Source organism: Equus caballus, chromosome 4 (genome assembly GCF_041296265.1).
Source record: "Equus caballus isolate H_3958 breed thoroughbred chromosome 4, TB-T2T, whole genome shotgun sequence".
Taxonomy (NCBI): domain Eukaryota; kingdom Metazoa; phylum Chordata; class Mammalia; order Perissodactyla; family Equidae; genus Equus; species Equus caballus.
Window position 1 is genome coordinate 3,625,948 of NC_091687.1, and position 20,654 is coordinate 3,646,601.

A 20,654-nucleotide genomic window follows, 5' to 3' on the forward strand; every position below is an offset into this window, starting at 1 on the left:
TCCACCTATTTCATTATTTGAGTTAGTCTTAGGAAACAATATATGCTAAGAAATACTTTTTAAATGTAATGTATGTTCACTATTGAAAACACACACACAAAATGAAGAAATAATTCATCATCTCACTATTTATAGATAATCATTGTTATCCAGTCATGTATTTCCCTCTGGAATGTTTCTAAGGACTATATTTTTAAATACAATTTTATGATAGAATTAATATTATTATTAGGACAGAATTTGGATCATACTATAAATACAATACTCTTTTCACTTAATATTACTGAGAGAGAATAAAAGAATACATGTTGGTCTCTGTCCCCAGTTTCTGACACAGGACCCCTGAAACCCTTGTAATTTCCTGGGTGATAAGAGTATCTTTTGTTTTAATGGGGAAACTTTGGGTGGGCTTCCGGATGGCTACTGGACAAGGGCTGGTCACTGGAAAGAAAAAGCCATAATTAGAAGCTTTGCGTTTTCAGCCCTGCCCCCTATATTCTTGAGAAGGAAGAAGAGTTGAAAATGGAGATAGGATGGATCATGCCTACAGGATGAAGCCTCCATAAAAATCCCAATAGTATGGGGTTCTGAGAGCTTCCAGTTTGGTGAACACAGCCATACTGGAAGGGTGACACACCCCAACTCCATGGGGACAGAAGCTCCTGCGCTCAGGACACTCCCAGACCTCGCCCTTCGGATCTCTTCATCTGGCTGTTCACCTGTATCCTTTATCACACCCTTTAATGAACTGGTCAATGTGAGGAAGTGTTTCCCTGAGTTCTGGGAGCCACTCTAGCAAATTAACTGAACCTGAGGAGGGGAGCAGGGACCCTCGGACCTGCAGCCAAAGGGACAGAACTGTGGGTAACCTAGGGACCTACTACTTGCTGTTGGCATTTGATGTGGGTGAGAGAAGTCTTGTGGGACTGAGCCCTTAACCTGTGAGATCTGACACTATCATAGTGTCAGATAGAGAGTGTCAGAGAGTCAGATACTGTCAGTGTCAAACAGAGTTAAATTGTAGGACGCTCAGCTGGTGTCAAAGAGAATTGCTTGTTGTAGGGAAAAAACCCCACACATTTGGTGACAAGAAGCGTCAGAAGTGAAATGTCAGGAGTGTGGTAGTAGTGTGAGAGTAAAGGAGACACACATGGAAGGAAAACTAGCTTTTCCCTTTACAACTATATTATGGAAGATTCCCATATCACTGAATAATCTTCAAAATATAATTTTTAAACTGTTGCATATTCCAGATGTATACTAATTTACGTAACACCCTTTTATTTTTGGACATTTGGGTTGTTTCCATTCTTCACTATCATAAGTAACCCTATAAAACAAAATTCTTCAAATATAAACTTTTTTGAGCATCCCTAATTTTATGCTTACATTAAATTCCAACAAGTACAATTTCCAGGTCATGGATGTACATATTGTTGAGGTGCTTTATGCAAATTGCTGAACTGAACTCTGGAAAGTTGGTGATAACTTACACTCCCACCAGTGCTATATGTTCATGACAATAGGAATTTTTTTTTTAAATTGAAGATGTAAAAATACCTTACAAGTAAACTCCAAATAAGGGAGGAAAGTTATATATGATTCTCCATTCGTTTGATAAATAATCTTTTTTCTTCAAAGGTGTCAGGAAGATAGAAGGATCTTTTGGTGGAGGGGTAAAAGGATGTGAAGATAATAAGACTTGCCCTGCTACCCACAGAGTGTTTTATGAGGACACTACGGGATGATACATGTGAACATGTTTTGAAAACTATAATGTTATACAGATGGAAGCTAGTGTTTTATTAGTCATTATTGACATGTGGACAGATATGATATATAAGTCATTAGACTTTTTAAAGTATCAATGACTTTTTAATATTTTATATTGATCTTAATATCAATAATTTTCTCCATTTTCAAACTCATATAATGAGAATAGTAATTTTTCAGTCAATTTTCTTCAGTTTTGTTTGCCTGAAAATAGTAAAACAATGATTTTGCCACATAGACAATCAGGGGTCAGTTGTCAATTCCATTAACTTGGTTTGACTCAGAAAAGGGAAAACTACCATTGAAACAAAATTATCTCTTCGGGACTGCTATTTAATTTAAAAATATCTGGAATGTGTACAAAAAATTTGAGTGCACTCTCAACTTGCCTAAACCAATGACTTTTTCAAAGTTATTCCGGTGGGTTTTCATTAAAAATAGAGTTTGAAGATCAGTCTGAATAATTATGACCAAATGAAACAGGAAGCCAGGACACAACTAGTCTCCAGTGGAAACTAAAAGCCGGCACCTATCTCGAGCCTTCCCTAGGACGACGAATAAGGAGGCAGGAAGGACTAGGAGGATGGAAAGGAGGAAAGGATAACTTAAGACACTGAATTTTTTAAAAGGTAATGGCTAGCAAAGAACCCTGTGACGTGGGCCTGTGAGGACTGAGGACTTTAGCCCAGCTCCTTAGACTTTAGCTCATCTCTCTAGCATTAGAGATCCCAGGAATTCTGGTTACTGCATTGAGCCAAGGGCTTCAATTTTTTAAGGCATTCAGTTTCAGCACTTGCATTTTATTATTGCAGCGTATTTTTGCTAAAGAACTTAGGGAAGGATTTGTAGGAGGAGGAAGGGGGCACAGAAAGGGAGAGAGAAGCAAGAAAGGAGGAAATAAGTCTTTTTTATTTTCATTTTTAAAATTGCCCACAGAATAATAAAAGGCTTACAGAAGATTTATGGAGTCATTTAGTACACTCCTTCCACATCTTAAGGTTAAGAAACAGGTCCAGGTGACTCAGATAAACTAATGGCACAGCCAGGAAAATAATCAGTTCCACGATCTTCCCATTGTATTATTCTGACTCTCTCTTTTTTGCTATTTTAGCCCTAAAACCGAGGATCATTTGTAGTCAGAGCGATCAATGCTGTTGTCAGCACAAGACATGATCTCTCAAGTTTTTCTTGGTAACTTACAGTCATGCTATCCTTAAAATAAAAACACAGTGATTTACATTGCAATTTTGTAGCCTGTACACCGCGTTCACGTCCATTATCCTTTGAGGCAAGACAAAGAAGATATTACTGATCCCATTTTCAGAGCGAACAACTGAAACCCAGAGACGTCCAGTGACTGGCCTAAGGTCACTCAGAGTCAGGAAGAAGGCAGGACTCTAACCCTATTCCTATACTTGCCATCAAAGAGGGAGTTCCTTTAAAAAGCCCCAGTCTGGCTCTTTATCCTCTTACCAAGGGATTCTCCATCCCGGGGTACCCCGCGCTAGTTGAGTGAAGCTTGGAGCTAACCGTCCCCTGAGGGTACCTCTACTTTGCATCTAGTTCGCACCTTTAAAGCACAGTTTCTTACCCCTTCCCTTCGTCCCGATCCTTATTTAGGCTATTTTTCTCTGTGGGTTACAGCTCTTGAGTCGCACTTCAAAGCTCCACCCTCTCCAAAGAAGTCGCGTCCTCGGTATCCAAGGAAACCACACAGCCTCGCCCACCTCGCACCTTCCGCGCTTTCCATTGGTCAGCTTGACTTTCACGTAGATTTTTCTTTTTTCCTTCCCTCCAATGGCTAACGGACTTGAGGCAAAGAGCGCGCGCCTTCTGAGCCGGGTTTCACACTTGCGGTTCCTGCCCCTACGACCGTGCGCATTGCCTCCTGGGATTTGTAGTGTTACGCTGCCCAGAGCCCTTCGACGACTGGCCTCGTGAAGAACTACCTATCCCGTCGGCCTTTGGGAGGGGGCGGGGCTAGGCGAGGAGCTTGGGTCAAAGCTTGAGCTTTGACCTTCCGTCGGCCGCTCTGGCGTGCGCGCGGGCGGTTGCGGTAGCCTGCGGTCGTGAGCGGTCGTGCTCTTGGTTTAGCACACCGTTGCAGACGTCCCCTTTTTGACTTGAGCGCGCTCAGCGGCCAAGCCCACCGGCCGTGCGAGGGTGGCCTGTGGCGGAGGGCGTCCGAGGCAGCACGAGAGGGGCGCGCCATGTTCGCCCCCCGCTCGGCCGGGGCGCTCGGGCAGCTCCGAGTGTGGGCCGGTGGGGCGTGCCGGGCTCGCCGGGCCCGGTCGTCCGGCTCCGCGGGGTCGGAGCCCGAGGCCCCGGCGGAGTGGGCGCTGCGGGTGAGCCCGTTCGGGCGGCTGCGGGCGCGGCTGCCGTGCCGCCTGGCCGTGAGGCCGCTGGACCCCCTCGCCTACCCGGACGGCGACCGCGTGCTGGTGGCGGCGAGCGCGGCGGGCGCGTCCGGCCTGCGGGTGGCGTACGACGAGGCGCTACGCGAGGTGGCCGTGCTGTCCGACTCCCTCGACCCGCGGGGGTCCGTGGAGGTGGCCGCGCCGCTCCACTTCGGCAAGTGAAGCCCCGAGGCCCACGTGCGCCCCCCGTGTGGGGTCTGCCCGTCCAGCCGGCTTACCGGTGTCCCCTTCGGAAGCCGCCTCTGTCGTTAGGAATCAGGTTCCCCATGGTAGAAAGTTTGTGAATCGGACGGGAAGGTGGTTTGGAATCATCTGAGTCAGATGACATCCGCTGAACCCCTTACGTTCTCTCTTGGCGCTTTGTCAACAGCAAAGTGGATCTTTCTCAGGGTTAAATGTCTTGATAGAGCGTTCATGGTGCGGCAGTCCATCCACGTTTCCCCCTGCTCTGCCCCCGAAAAGCCCTGTCAGTAGGATGTTCGCATCTCACCTGGACCACGTGTTTGGTTCCAAATAGGCACCTAGCTTCTCCCTGAGACATCTCTCTTATTTTCGGCCTAAGTAAATTCTCCATGAGTAGCAGGCTTTGGGGGGGAACACACAGTAGGACTGCCTGGGAAACTTCAGCTGGTAGTGCCTGCAGGGTGTCTCCTAGGTCTTGGGTTCCCTGTTAGTTCTCAGATGCAAGCCACTGTGTGCACACGCTTTTCTAGGAAAGTCCGACAGGCTGTCCGCCCTCTTGGGCCTGACTGAGGATGTTGATGATCCTAACGGCAGCCAACCCTGCTTAGATAATCTCTAATCCTTAGGATTGCACGATAAAGTAGATACTGTTATTGTCACCAGATCAGAAGAGGAAAGGGAGATACAGCAGGTTTCATAAAGGGGGTATTTGTTGTGGGTGAACTAATAGAAAAACCCATGCCTTCATGCAACTTGCATTCTGGTGGGGGTAGATCAAGAAACAGACCGGTTCTTTCTCAGTTATAAAGCAGTGGAGCTGGGATTTGAACCTCTGTGCTTTGCTGCTTCTCGGTTTCTTTTAACTAGCCCGGGTGAAGAAGAGACCTTGATCTCAAAATCTAGCAGCCTGGGGTGGGGAGGAAGATTTGCCAATATGTTACTGTGGTACAAAATAGACTGAGTGTTGCAGTAGAGGTAAGCAGAATTTTATGGCAGCACAGATAAAATTAGAACTCCCTATGCTGGTGATCCCAAACCCCAATAGTTGATTCCTCTTTTTAGCGCCAGAACCCCGTTTCCAATTTACTGTTTCCGTAAGTCTATTCCATGGGCCCCGCAGTTAGCATAATTCAGTTTTCTTCCTCCTTACTTGTTCCTCCAGTCTGTCTGTTGCCTGTTTGGGTGGATGAGTGAGTCGTTTTAGCACTGCTTGGTGTCTAGTCTACACCTCTCTACCTACCTAACGAGGGTAGAGTATGTTTAGAGTGTTTCCTTCTTCCTGTGGCTGTCAGCGCTGCCCTTAGATCAAGCCTTACGTTGTAACACTGCTTAGCTGGGTAAAGGTTTTGCAGCTACGTTTGTATCCATTTAAGTATCGGGTAAAATTGTCTTTTTATATATTTTAGATTGAATCCAACCAAAATATGGCTGTTATTTTAAAACTTTATAAGGCAGAGACTGCCATGCACACAACTGTAGAAGCTGATTTTTATGCCACAGCTATTGAAATTGTGGTGTTAGCCCCGGTAGTTTGTGTTTGGGGCAACATAGTTTATTTCTCTAGTCTGGTTTAAGGGAAATCATCAATATGTATTTGGATTAGGTATTAAATATCAGTGATTTTTATTTTTATACAGACACACCTAAGATTATGCCTTAAATTGACAACCAAGGATGGCATCTGTGACTCCATATTTTCCAAACTTTCTTCAGATATCACTGTTGTTTATCCACAATCTTGTGTTTTTAATACTTTTTAGTACCAGGTTTTTCAAAAAATTGTTCCCATTTATTATTATTTCAAATAGCTTGTGATATAGCTACATGGTAATAGCCTCATTTTTTAGATAAGAAAGGTTAGAGATAGGATTTGAAAACCTAAGTTATGATCATATATACTGATCCATGCTACTCCTGCAATGAGCTTTTAATTTTGAGGAGGTTTGGGAACAAATCTTTAAATCTTCATGAATATAAGAGAGAATAGGCTAACTGATTTACCTAGTTTACCATAATGACTTGTTCACTTGCTGTTTTCTTACTCAGACTGTGTGTGTGTGTGTGTGTGTGTGTGTGTGTATGTGTGTGTGTGTGTTTTCTCAGTGGGGAAGAAGCTTCTGTGATCTTTCCCGGGAATGCCCATAAGAATTGGAGTCTCTGGCCTCCTTTACTTCCCTGCTAGGTTACTTTCTCTCGTTAGATGATATAGGCTAACAGAACAACTGCTTTCAGGGGCTGGCCCCATGGCCTAGTGGTTAAGTTAGGCACACTCCCCTTCAGGGGCTCAGGTTCAGTTTCTGGTCATGGACCTACACCACTCGTCAGCAGCCATACTGTGGCAGTGTCCCACACACAAAATAGAGGAGAATGGGCACAGATGTTGGCTCAGAGCAAATCTTCCTCAGCAAAAAGAGGAAGACTGGCACGGATGTTAGCCCAAGGTGAATCTTCCTCCCCCAAAATAACTAAATAAATAAATAACTGCTTTATTTCCAAAAAAAAAAAAAAAAAAAAACGGCAGAAAAGGGCATTAAATTTGGTCCTGTTGCTGTGGTGAATACCCCTTTAGAGAGAGACTGCTGACACATATGCTCTCTCCAGGGTTCAGCAATATTTTGGACATAATCCATAAGGTGGATTTCTAGGGGGTGCTAAAGTGCTTTGGAGCCCATTAACCATATTACTAACTTGTTTTTTCTTTTTTCATTTCTAGACTTGAATATCAAGTCATCAGGGTCTGGCTGTGTAAAAGTCCAAAATTTTGAGTGTGATAATTGTAAAATTGAAACTGAGCAGGGGACCAGCATCTTACAGTCTCTTAAGGTATAAGCATTTTCTAATTTTGTTTCAATATTCTTTTCTTAAAAAACCTTAAACTATGAACTTCAGAATCAAACTAAAGCTATTCTATTTTTCAAAGTACTGAGTATCATTTATTCATCACTCAGAAATTCCTTGCAAGAATTTTGCCTTGAAATCACTTCTGTTCTGAAAGTACAGACGTTGTAGCAGCTTTGAAAGTTTTTCCTCATATTCCTTTCAGATTCCCTTTCAAAGTGTACAGTGAAACTGATAGTACATTCTTAGTATTCTGAGATCTTATTAAGTTAAAGAAATTTTACTTTTAACGAATGACTTTCACCCATTTGTTAAAGAGTAAGGAAAAGTCTTTAAGCACTATAAATGTACTTAAAATATTTGATTAATCACATTTTTATGTACCAGGTAGCTCATTACTTAAGGATTCAGTAGGTATTTGTGCCAAACAGCAAATGATTCATCTTATTTTGTAATAACACTTTGATATTTAATTTTCTTAAAATTAGATTGGTCTCAGCTCCAAGTGATTTCAAATACACCTCTCATAGTAAAACCTATCATTACTTATCATTACTGATGGTGCTTCTTAGACTCGCATATTCAGAACAATACTTTTGTGAACTTTGATGGCATATAACTTTGTTGAAGAGAAATCAGTCATCTTTGCTTCATAATTGCAAAACATTTTCATTTTTAGATTTATAAACACTAATTAGAACGATTAATTTGATGCATTTTTAAATTTTTATGTCGTTTGTTTTGTTCCAGCCACCTTTGTTTGCACACCTGCTTTTAGGATCTGTCCACATGTAAACCATTTCAAATAAATTTTGTTGCACAAATATCATAAAAGATTAAAGAATACTATCACATGTCCTTTTAGCAAAACGAGATGGTTTAGGTTCTTGTTGTAAAAGATTGCACAGTGGAGTCTTTATGTGGAGTGACTAACCAGATGAGAATACCATAGTTCCTTTTGGTCCTTAGAAATATATCATTCACTCATCAATGCTTGAGTCTCAGAAAGTTCTTCTAGAATATTGTCCTCTGAAGACTCAGAGTCTTAGATTTTCAATTTCACAGTCAAAATTAGAAGCTAGTATGCTGCTGTCTGTCTCTTTGCATTTGTATTGATTTATCTCATAATTCTGAAAGATCTTTTTTGTTAATTTTCTTCTGTTTGCCATTATGGGCTTAAAATGAAAAATGGTGTCTCAACTTTGGCATTATTGACATTTCAGACCGGATAATTCTTAGTTGTTGGACTGACTTGTGAACTGTAAGATGTTCAAAGGCATCCCTGGCATCTGCCTACTAAATAAAGGCCAATAGCACACTCCTCAGTTATGACAGTGAAAAATATCTCCACACATTGCCAAGTGTTCTCGGGGGGAGAAAACCCCCTTTAGTTGAGAACTGCCTTTCTAGGAAAGTCCATCATTCTTCTATTGTCTAAATATTTTAGTCTACTTTTTAGCATAGTTGGGAATAATTAATGATTAATGATGAAATAACTCCTAGGATAATGAAATAGCAAAAAATTATAGGATATGTGAAAAACAGGAACACTAAGATCTCATATATTTTAGATTTACAAGAGTCCAGTGGGCCAATATAGTAATTTTAAGATAGAATATTTTCAAAAAATAAGTATGTTTTCTATTTGTTCTTTGGAAGACCTCTGAGAAAGAATACAGGTCATAAAATGTCAGTCCTTACAAACAGAATAGCTCAAAAAGAAAATTCAAGAACTAAAATTGGGTCAGTGGGTCCTAATGGTGTACACCAAGGTTAAGAGAGTTATTCTTGAGATCTTAGGGTTTAACTGACTTAAATTCACAAATGGGAACATTTGGTGAAATAATCTGGTCTAAGCTTTAAATATGGTACAGTATCACTATCTCGAAGTAGTGATCACCTATTTATATATTTCTCTTCCACTCATTTTAAGGACTTTAAATATATTTGATCTGTGTAATAAGATGTCGTAGACCTGCCCCTTCCACCAGCCCTGGTGGTCTAGTGGTTAAGATTTTGGTGCTCTCGCCACCCCTGCCCGGGTTCGTTTCCCTGTCAGGGAACCACACCACCTGTCGTCGGTTGTCGTACTGTGGCAGCTGCGTGTTGCTGTGATGCTGAAAGCTCTGCCACCAGTATTGCAAATACCAGCAGCGTCACCCATGCTGGACAGATTTCAGGGGAGCTTCCAGACTAGACAGACTGGGAAGAAGGACATGGCCACTCACTTCCAAAGCACTTGGCCATGAAAACCCTATGAATAGCAGCTGGAACATTGTCTGATAGAGTGCTGGAAGGTGAGAGGATGGCACAGGAACACCTGGCAGGGTTCTGCTCTGCTGTGCACAGGGAGACGGAGTCGACTCAACATTACTAACAACAACAAAATAAAATGTTTCTAGCAATAATTATAGCCACTGTTTACTGAATCCTCATGTACCGGAAACTTAGCTAAATCTTCATTTAATTCTTCAATTATCTTCCTTTTATGAAGGAAGAAAGTGTGAGGTACCAAGGTTTAGGAACTCATTTAAGTTTACATAGCTAATAAATTGAGCTGAGATTTGAACTTGGGTCTTTGTGATTTGTAAGCTCATACTCTTTAACGTTTCTTTATTGTCCAAGCAAAATGTATGGCAATACTGCATTTATTCAGCTTTCTTAGGGAATAGATAAGTAAATTTTTTAGGCAACAGACCCTTAACTCATTGCATGCCACACATTCGCATTTTATGCAGTATAATAGTTTATATTTTACTAAATAGTTTGATTTATTTAAACATTTATTTTAAGTATCTTGTTTTACATATTTTATAATCTACTTCACGTATTTTTTGGAATTAGATGAGCTTTAAATTATAATAATATCTTAACATTTTTGAGCCTTAGACTTCTTTGAAAACCTGATGATTGTCTCCTTAGAGAAAAGTATATGAAATTTTGCTTACAATTTCCTAAGTTTCACAGACTCTAGAAATTCATGTACACTTCGTTAAGAACTCTTGATTTAAAATGACAGTTATTTTGGAGATACTCTTTTCTAAAGTTCATCAGTTGCTTGTCTGCTTGATTAAGACGATAAATACAATTTGACTTCAGACTCATGTCTCTATGGGCGTTGTCTGTCATACTGTAAACTTTTAAGATAAACTTTTAAAGATGATTCATTTTGCCCTTTTCACTAAATTTTTTGAAATTCATTCCTAGGCTCTTTTACCTAAGGTTTTACTGTGACCCCTCAGTAAAGCAACCAGACGGTATCTATGGTTGTTTTGGGTTTTTTCTCCCTACGTTCTAGACACTTCTCTGCGGTTGCTGGTCATGGTATTGGTGAGTTTGCTTTGCTCTTTTTCTTCTTCTGCTATTTGCCTTTTCTTTTTCTCTTTGTAATTGTGGCAGAATTGAAGACGTGTAAATGGTTAAGGTAGAGTAAGCTGCTCTAAAAAACAGACCAAACATTTAATGGCTCATATACAAAGCTGCAGTTTATTTCTCACGTGTGTTCAAGTGTGTGGGTGGCTCTTTTCTATTCAGACATTCTAGGTTCCTTTCATCTGGCTCTGCCATCTCTTAGAGCCTCATTGTAATTTGCTCTCATCTGGTGGAAGGGGCAGAGCACGGAGAAGGCATACCAACTCTTCTAAAAGCACTGGCCTGGAAATTGCGTGTAGCATTTCCACTTACATTGCTTCGGCAAGAACTTAGCAACACCTAAGAGGTAAAGGAAGCTGGAAAATATTGTCTCTTCATGGGCCCAGCTATACTCCTCTTACTTTGGAGGAAAAGATGGATTTTGGTGGACCTATAGTAGTTTCTACCACTGTTTCCAAGTGTGAAATCAGCTGTCACACACATATACACATGTTTTGTCTGGCAGAGGAAGCTAACTGTGACTACTGCTTTATTTGTGCTTAGCAACCTTTTCGCTTAGTTCCAGTTTCTGGGATGTGCTGTGCTAGAAAGTTAAGCAGTCAGTGGGCTGTTACCCTAAGTGTGAATATATCCTCCTTCAGATGACTCCAGCCATAAGAGTGTGGGTTTTGAAATGATACAGAGCTTGATCGTCACTGTTAGTTTACGTTTTGTTGTTTTCCAACTGTGTCACCTGATAAAGTTATTTAACCTTTCTGATTCTTGGATTTCTTCCTCTGTGAAATGGGAAAAATATAATACCCATCTCCAAGTTGTTGTGAGGATTCAATGACAGTTCATGTAAAGTAGTGAATATCATATTTGGTGCAAAGAAAATGCCAAGTAAGTGGTGACTGTTGTGGTTATTAATGACGGTGAACAGTAACAGTGATTATAGTTGTCATCTTCATCATCAATTTGTTCAGTTGGCTGGTCACAGTGAGCTTTGATTCCCAAGCCCTTCTTCAGGGAAGCTACTGGAACACCCGCGTCTCTCTTCTTTTTTCTCTTTGAGTCCAGATTGCTTATTTAGTCATGTCAACAGCAGTTGACGTTCTTTGCTAGTTGAGGTTATTATTCCAAACAGAGCGTTTCTATTTCATCCCTGGTTCTCTTTTTCTGCTTTATTATTATTTAAAAAGAAGTGTACAAAATGTTGAAGATTTTTTTATTAGTATAAGTAAAATTTATTCTCTCTTTTTCTCTATGTGTATTTTTATATTTGTCTTTCAGAGTCAAAAATTACATGTTCAAACAAAAGGAGGCAAAGTGATCTGTCTGGGAACAATTTATGGAAATATAGATATTCATGCATCAGATAAAAGTGTAAGATTGAAACTTTCTTTTTTAGTAGTTGTAATTTTGCATCAAGTTGGCTCACACAATGTGTTGGTTCTACAAAATTTGTTGTGTAACATTGCCTTTTTAATGCATTTCAGTTCATTAGTAAATTCAAATTTGAAATCGAGGTGATTATTATACAATTTAAATTTTAGTTTATGATTTAATATTTTTAACAGTTATTTAGTGTCTTATTTGGAATCAATAACAACTTTAAATACTTAATGTTTAATTCCAGTTCTGAAGAGATTTTTATTTTTATGACCGTGAATTAAAATAGATCATTAAGTGATGCCACCAGTATGGGGATTAAACTTCTTATATGTTAGGTTTGTTTGAGTGTTTTTTCAAGACCTGTTTACTTTGCCTGTAGGCAATTAAAGGATGTTTCAAAACTCACCTTTCTTCAGTATTTTCCACAAGAGGACACCATTAGATAGCATTACTGTTCTCTAAAAGCTTATTAGCCATAGGGATTTTGGTTGTTATAAAAGATAGTTTGTATTTTTTTAATCTTTTTTTTTTTTTTTTTTTTTTTTGCTGAGGAAGAATAATAGCCCTGAGCTAACATCTGTTGCCAAGCCTCCTCTTCTTTTGCTTGAGGAGGATTAGCCCTGAGCTAACAGTCTTCCTCTGTTTTTTATATGTGGGTCACTGCCCCAGTGTAGCTGACGAGTGCTGTAGGTCTCTGCGCCCGGGATCCAAACCCACAAATCTGGGCTGCCAAAGCAGAGCGCACTGAGCTTAACCACTACGCCATGGGGCTGGCCCCTTAAAATTATTTGTTATTTGAATATTTTGGCCACTGTTTCCACTTATTCCAACTTTTGTGGTTTATTAAATATTCATTTATTTCTCCTTTCTGTTATACTATTTTGTTTCTTGCCTGAGTAAATTTTATATTATACTGAAGAATCAGTCTAGATATTTCTTTCTATTTGTATTATATATAGTGTTAATTTTTAAAGCATATTTCTAAGTTTGTGTTTTTTTATGTAACATAAATGGTTGTGAAATATGTTAACTTTTAATATGCAATTTTCACAGAAATGTGCTTTAGATATTTGAAAGGCAGCCTAATGAATTGGTTAGGAGCACAGAACTGAGAACCAAACTACCTGGGTTTGAATGTTGGCTTAAGCTCTTTAATTTCAGACAAGTTACTCAACCTCTATGTGTCTCGGTTTCTGGAAAATGGAATAATAGTTACGGACTTAACTTAGAGGGTTGTTATAAGGGTTAAATGAGTTAGAACAGATAAAGTACTTAAAACAATGTCTGGCACCTAGCCAGCTCTAATATAGTGTTTACTAAATGATGATGGTAAAGGTACATGAAACACAGGAAAGGTAGCTTGACCAGTTCCAGATCTGCCAGTTAACTTTACTGAGACTCCGTTTCATTATTCATAAAACAGGGGTGGTATGACTTGTTTTTCGTACTCAGTGAGATTGTGAGAATCAAATGAACACTATAAACTCTTAACAGCATTCTTTACATGCCATTTTATATGGAGTGACTGTTTTTAAATTGTATTGTTAATTTCGGTATCCTTAGTTTGGTACAGAGAAGATAGAAATCCACTTCATCTGATGTTGGATGAATTGATGATGTGGTTGTTGGTTGACCTCTCTTTCCTAGTTTGAGCTGCAAAACCACATGCTTCCTTAAAACTTGGTTGTCATTATATGTTATATTGATTTATAATAACTAACCTTATGAAAAATCTTCCTTTTCATGTAGAAAAGAAAATTAATTTATAGCAATATCGATGTCAGGAAGATATTGATTTTGGGATCTACTTTTTTCTTTTTTTTTCTTAAAGATTTTATTTTTCCTTTTTCTCCCAAAGCCCCCCGGTACATAGTTGTATATTTTTAGCTGTGAGTCTTTCTAGTTGTGGCATCTGGGATGCCACCTCAGCATGGCTTGATGAGTGGTGCCATCCACGCGCAGGATTTGAACCGGCAAAACCCTGGGCCGCCAAAGCAGAGGGCGCGAACTTAACCACTCATCCACGGGACTGGCCCCAGGGATCTACTTTTTGTTCTTTCTTTAAATAGCTCCTTCTATTAATAAGCAAGCTATACAGTTTAATCCAAAGAGTCGATTTATGACTTTTCCATTAGCATTAATAACTATAAATCAGAGCCTCAATGTTTTGCTGTGAACTGTAGTGTTCTAAGTCTAATTGTTCCAGTTAGTATCTGGTATAGTGCATTATAGTGTGGCCCTCAGGGACTTGAATTTCTTTGAAATTAATTTTAAGGAACAATTGCTTAAAATAACTACATTATTGTTATGGAGGAGGTGTTATACTTTGACTTGCTTTGGTGGGGCAGGGGAGGATATTTTTCTAGCTTCCCACAGAGTAACATGTTTAGTGTTTAAGGAACAAAGCAAATCCTGGACACTTTCAGGATCCTCATAAGGCGTCTCTTAGAGGCTTGATTTGGTTGTGGGGAGAATCCAATCAAAAGTGCCCCTTTGCCAATTCACTTAAGTTTCAAATATTCTTTCAATTTCATCTTTTGGTGTTCACTTAAATATCCTCACTATCTATAAAAAGCTGGAGTATTCCTACTTGATGTCTGCTTTATGGAAATACTTGGAGAATTTGAAACCATACATAAAGCAACTTTTCATGAAGAAACTTTGTAGGTAAAGGATAAATTTTTTCAGGAATTTTGTACCTTTATTATAACTCTGAGGAATGCAAAACATTTGTATTCTCACAAATATGAATGTAGGTAAAATATCTATCTTTCTTTGACAGATTTGTTGAAACTGCATTTGAAGTAAAAATTCCAGTGAATCTGTAATTAGCTTAAAAGAAACTGCAGTAGATAAGAAGCAGTTTGGGTGTATATTATATACTTAATAAAAGTCCATTAAGGGACTGGCCCAGTGATGTAGTGGTTAAGTTCATGTGCTCCACTTCAGGGGCCCAGGGTTCGCAGGTTTGGATCCCCGGCACAGACCTCCACACCACTCATCAAGCCATGCTGTGGCAGCATCCCACATACAAAATAGAAGAAGATTGGCACAGATGTTAGCTCAGGGCCAATCTTCCTCACCAAAAAAAAAGTCCATTAAAAAAGAAAGTTATATACTTCAAATCCAGAGGGCAGAGTAATTTTAATTTGCTTTCTGTAAGAACCTCTGGGTTCTTTTCTTTCTTTTTTTGTACTTTTACATTTTCTTCTAATATTTTAGTTTCTTAAAACTCAATTCTTATTAAGTGACATTTTGAACTCAACAGTTTTTGAAGGACATATTAGGAGTGGATGACACTGATGCCAATTTGTTGAAAAACAATAATATTCTTTCTTTAAACACTATGGTGCAATACTTGAATTTGACCCTGGGCAAAACTGTAGCAAGCGTTCCTGGTGAGTCAGTTTTTATGTCAACAATTTTATATTAACACTCGCTTTATGCTTATAAAACATTTGTTTAAAATACTATAAAGGTAATTTGAAATCCTTAAATAAATGTCTTCATTTTACATTGTGCTCAATATTTGAGACATAAATACATAGCAAATTTTGTTAAGGAAGTTTAGGGATAAATACTAAATTCCTTCCATTTTGTTCAATGGAAAGCTATTGCTTTATTAGATGTAAAGTGGAAAAGTTCTAAGAATCATAGTGTATTCACTACATTAACAGACTAGAGGAGAAAAATCATATAATAGTCCAATAAAATCAGATAAAGTGTGTGTTAAAATTCAAAAACCATTCATGATTTAAACAACAATAAAACAAATTTGAAATAGGGGCGAACCTCCTTAATCTTATAAAAGAATCTAAAAGATGTCTATAGCAAGCATCCTACTCGATGATGAGATGTTGCAAGCTTTCCCGCTGAGAACAGGAATAAGAGAAGGATGCTTACTATCTCATTGCTTCTATTCACCATTGAATTGGAGGCTTGAGCCAGATAGTAAGGTAAGAAAGAGCAGGAAAAACTATTAATATAAGGATTGGAAGGGAAGAAATGAAACTATCACTTGTAGACAATGTAATTATGCATGTAGAAAAATTCTTTTAATTCAGGTAAATTATTAGAATTAGTGAGTTTAGTGAAATTGTTGGATTTAAGGTCAAATACAACAGCCAATTAAAATAAAATGAAGTTAAAAAAGATATCTTTAATAATAGCACTTAGAAAATATCAAATAGGAATAAATTTAAAAGATGAAGAGGAACTCTACATAGAAAATATAAAACATTATTAAGAGAAATTAAAGAAGATCTAAATAAATGAAGGAATATAATGGGTCTGTTCCACATTCCTCAGAGAAGACCCTGTTGTTCACGATCTTGTGATTAAAGCTAGGGAATCAAAGTCAGTCGAGTGATTGTGTGCTGGATAGTGTTTTTATGTAGTCGCCCACTGACTCCGTCGGTGCCATTCTGGCTTTCTACCCGTCTTGTTTGTAGTGAACTGATGTGTGTCTTTCTCTTACCAGACTGTGACCATAGATAAACTGCAGGGAAGTTCTGTTAGTGTATCTACTGAAGATGGTTTGCTGAAAGCCAAGTATCTTTATACAGATTCGTCATTTCTATCTTCTGCTGCTGGGGATATTACATTAGGAAGTGTTCATGGTAAGATGAAAAAGGCCTAATACGGCTCAGACTTTCCACATAACTAAATTTTAAGAGATGACTCTGTTTCTCTGTACTTGAAGAAAGATCTGCCATCAGGAAGCTGGTTGTCTAAATAATTAATTGCAGACTAACTGTCTTTTAAAAAACCCACCAAATAAAATGACTCAAAGCTATTTAATTTTATTTTGGCAAGAAATTGAATATTATGCTGTTATCTAGGAAGCTAATAATAATACTGATTTTTAATGCATTTCCTTATAAAAGGAAACAAACAAGAAAATATGTGCAGGAGATATTCAGAGGGAAGCACAAGAAAATAAAAGTGGTGTTAAAAATAAAGATGGGTTCTGAGTGGTTGCTTTTATGATAGGGAAGCTAAGGATTAAATAAATTAATGAAACATTTGTGGAATCAAATTATAGCAACTCAGTGATACTAATTTTGGTTAAAATGCTGTATGTGTATTAGTACTGGCACCAGGTCCTCTCAGTACCCTGCCATTTTCCGTTTTCTTTGATTAAATATCATCTTATGACTTTCAAAACATGTCTCTGCAGACAAGTAATATTACTTAGTTAATTTTTGTATCTTTGAAAGAAAAGAAGAGGATAACGGTGAAGTAGTAGGCAAAGGGCATGCTGGTGTTCACTGTCACTCAGCATGCTTCTTCAATTTCCACATGCAGATGATTCCAGTCCAGGTACGTTGGCTGAAATAGATACAGATAGAATTGAGTCACTTATTCTGGCAAGAAGGACAGTATACGCACGTCTACTAAATGCCTTTTGGGCCATTTTCCAGGAAGTATGGACTGAAACTTTTCCACATATAGACCACTTATTTAGCTTCCACAGGAAAGCTGAATATTGGTATCTATACACTTTGGCAATACCTCCAGATTTTAGTAGTGAGCATGAATTATCAGATGGTCTCTAGCCATGCTGCGTAGCAAATTGCCAAGTAGTCTTACAGTTTAAAAAAAAAATCTAAAAAAATGAGTACTTATTATGCTTAAAATAATTCTTGAGCCTCAATTTAACAACCATTCTTGCAAGGTTAAGATATTTGAGTCCTCATCAACTATTCTCGCAAGATTAAGGTATTATTTGAGCCCAAAATAGCTTGAGTCCAGTGGAGCTGGATCCAGATAAAGCAAATAGTTTTGTTACTTATTCATTTATTTTTTACTTAGCTGTGCCTTGCTGGGAATTTGCACCTCTTCATATTTTAACAGTGATTTTTATGTAAGCATCGAATTTCTAACTGTTAATTGCAATTAAAAGTACTGTATTTAATATGTTGAATATCTTTTAATGGGAAAGCAATGCCTTATAAAGTCAGCTTGATTAACACAATAAAAACAGCTCTGTTCTCTGTAGCGCCTTATACTGTTTACACTAAATTCATTAATTTTTTTCTGCTTTGTTTTAAGTTAGACAAGTGTTGAATTTGGTATAGTTTGTCATTAATAGCTTACATGATAGTAAAACAGATGCACTTTTTTGAGGTGGCCCTCAAAATACTCTAGGTCTCTTGATTATTTAAAGGAGCTGAAATGGAAACAAATTGCTGGGGATAAAAAGAGTTCATTGCATGGCCTTTCTTAAAGCGTTTTATATTTACTGACCTTTAATATGAAGTCAGATACCTTTCCTTGGGCGGTTTAAACCTGCGTCACACTTAGGTCCTCTGTGGGACTGTTGGTTCGGGTTGGGTTTCTTGCAAGCAGACTCTGAGGTGGAAACGAGAGTGCAGCACACTTGCTGGGGAAGCCTTGGGACCAATGCCGTGGAAGGGAGGGAAGCCGGGTTTCCACGGGAGAAGTTGGGCTGTAACGCACTCAACAGCCGCAAGGGGGAGCCCTGACGCTGGGACGGTCCTTAGAGTCGTCTCAGGTTGGGGTGAGGGGAGCTGGACCTCTGTACAGGCGTCCCTCGTTTTATTGCGCTTTGCAGGTATTAGATTTTTTACAAGACTCCGCACCAGCAAAAAGATTACAGTTTTCTGAAGGCTCAGATGATGGTTAGCATTTTTTAGCAATAAAGTGTTTTTCAGTTAAGGTATGTACATTGTTTTTTTAGACATAATGCTATTGCACACTTCGTATAGTATAAACATAACTTTTATCAAAAAATTCCTGTGACTCTCTTTATTTGCTTTACTGCAGTGGTCTGGCACTGAACCCATGCTCTCTCCAAGGTATGCCTGTGTCCCCAGTCGTTAGATGCAGGCTGCCCCAGCAAGGAGTATGATCTGCGGCCAGGATGGCTCTTCAGTCAAGGCTTTTCCCTAAGGGCTGACTGAGGCCTGTCTGCCAGCAATGCTCCCAACAGCCAGGAACATAGGCCCTTCGGTTATAGAGTGGGTTCTGGGTGATGAGTCACAGCATCCACTACTGTTCTGTTTATTGATTCATTCAACACATATGTTGACCACCTACTGTGTGCCAGATTTTCAGGCACCAAGGGTACAAAGTCAGGCAGGAGATGATACCTGTGGTGAAAGAACTCGCAGTCTCCGGGAAGGACTGAATGCCGTCCTTGTTTGTAACACTAGCACAGCAGTGAGAAGAAGCGAGGGAGGGGAGTCTGATCCAGCCGCTGCAGAAGAGCTGCTATGTTAATCCCTGCTTTCCTGGTCCAGTGCTTGGCCCTCACTCTGCTTTGGTTTTTCAGTGAAAGTAACTATATAAAAGAGGGAGGGGTGAGAAGGAAACCTTCCTCATTTCCTAGTCACACCCCAGTGCCTGCCTCCTTTCAAATCACCCTTCAGACAAGCCCAGGTTTCTTACCTCCCCCTCCCATGCCGCCCGTTTCCATCCTTGTCCTAAGGGGTTATGTGAACATGTTAGTGGAGTTTGGAGTTTGGAGTTTGGAGGTGGGACGGGTACAGAAGAGCAGGCAATGTTCTCTCGTAGATGAGAAGGTTGGAGTCAGGGCTCGTGAAAGGAAGCCCCTGTGTTCTCGCTAGTGGGATTTTAGGAGGAAGAGCTGTCTCCCACGGATCATCCCAACCTGGAACTCTGAATACATGTTCCAGTGACTTCTTTGTTCTAAATGGTGATGGTCGTAGAACAGAAATTAGGGATTTATTTTGGCTAACATTAAACAAGCTGGCTTGGGGATCTTGAAACTTGTTTTTGTGGGAAAATATGTTGCTCCTTCTAAACATCTGACTTACAGGAAACAAACTTCGAGAATATATGCATTCTAAGACCTGCCTGTTCAGGATTTATTTAGTTTGGCTTCTTTTTTCTTAAGTAAGGCTTAAACTGATTTTTTTTTTCAGGTAGATTTTTTAAAACCCAACATAGAGATGTTGTAAAAAGCCATGTTACCACAAATGTGATGGCAATAACTGTCTTTTTGGTGGATTTACCAGGTCTGTGAGTCTGGAGCCTTTGTGTTGGTAGGTGGATGATGGTATTTGAAAGCACAGTGAAAGCGAGCATGTACTGAGTGCCTGCATGGGCCAGCGCCTTTCACTTCATGGACAATTCGCTGTTTACAAGTGCAGAAAACAAAACTTAGAAATAGCCAGTTGTTCCCTCTCAATTAAAAGTCAGTTAGCGGAAGAGCAAGGATTTGATCTAGGTTTCTCGATTTTTTGGAGATGTTTTTAAACAGTGTTCAAACAAATTTGTGTCCACAGCCATAGTGAACTTCTTGATTTCAGTGCAGATTCCATCGCTGCTTTGAGGCCTCCTGGCTCACTCTAGGGCATTCCTCTAGGCAAACAGCACTGCAGCACAGATGCACTGCTTCAGCTGTGTTCTGTACTGTAAACTCCTGTTTCGGGATTGTTTATTATGCCTGATGACTTCTGGCACAGAATGTGGTGTTCCATACAGGGTTTGGGTTCAGCTTAGCTGCATGGAGGCATCTGGGACTCAGTTCACCCCATAAAAGTGATGCTGCTACCTTCATCTGCAGTGTGTGGATTCTAAGACTTTCATGAGAGGAAGTGAGAGCATGACATTTATTTCTTGTCTGTATTTTCTGCTCATGTACCCTGTTGGCAAACCCATACCCAACATAGTACTAAGTACTTAGAGGATGCCCAGTAGTGAGGAAAG

General features: G+C 39.4%; 2 protein-coding genes across 15 annotated transcripts in view; one reads left to right on the plus strand and one right to left on the minus strand.

Annotated features, from left to right (window-relative positions):
• CCDC146 (coiled-coil domain containing 146) overlaps positions 1 to 3,704 on the minus strand; it is a 114,917-nt gene extending 111,213 nt beyond the window's left edge. For 2 of the 11 annotated variants that reach the window (XM_014738882.3, XM_005609025.4), the window contains exon 1: positions 3,365 to 3,653. The gene's annotated coding sequence lies outside the window, so the exon portion shown is untranslated. Of the gene's footprint in view, positions 1 to 3,343 lie in introns of all 11 variants that reach the window. The other 9 variants (XM_070264181.1, XM_070264180.1, XM_070264182.1 and 6 more) reach the window with 6 other exon arrangements.
• A 51-nt stretch (positions 3,705 to 3,755) lies between these two features.
• FAM185A (family with sequence similarity 185 member A) overlaps positions 3,756 to 20,654 on the plus strand; it is a 59,194-nt gene continuing 42,295 nt past the window's right edge. For 3 of the 4 annotated variants that reach the window (XR_011438079.1, XR_011438080.1, XM_023638840.2), the window contains exons 1-4: positions 3,808 to 4,344; positions 7,087 to 7,196; positions 11,856 to 11,948; positions 16,438 to 16,576. Coding sequence is in view for 2 of the 4 variants with exons in the window: in XM_023638840.2 (XP_023494608.1) it covers positions 3,984 to 4,344; positions 7,087 to 7,196; positions 11,856 to 11,948; positions 16,438 to 16,576 (703 nt within the window). In the remaining 2 variants the exon portion in view is untranslated. Of the gene's footprint in view, positions 4,345 to 7,086; positions 7,197 to 11,855; positions 11,949 to 16,437; positions 16,577 to 20,654 lie in introns of all 4 variants that reach the window. The other variant, XM_070265354.1, reaches the window with a different exon arrangement.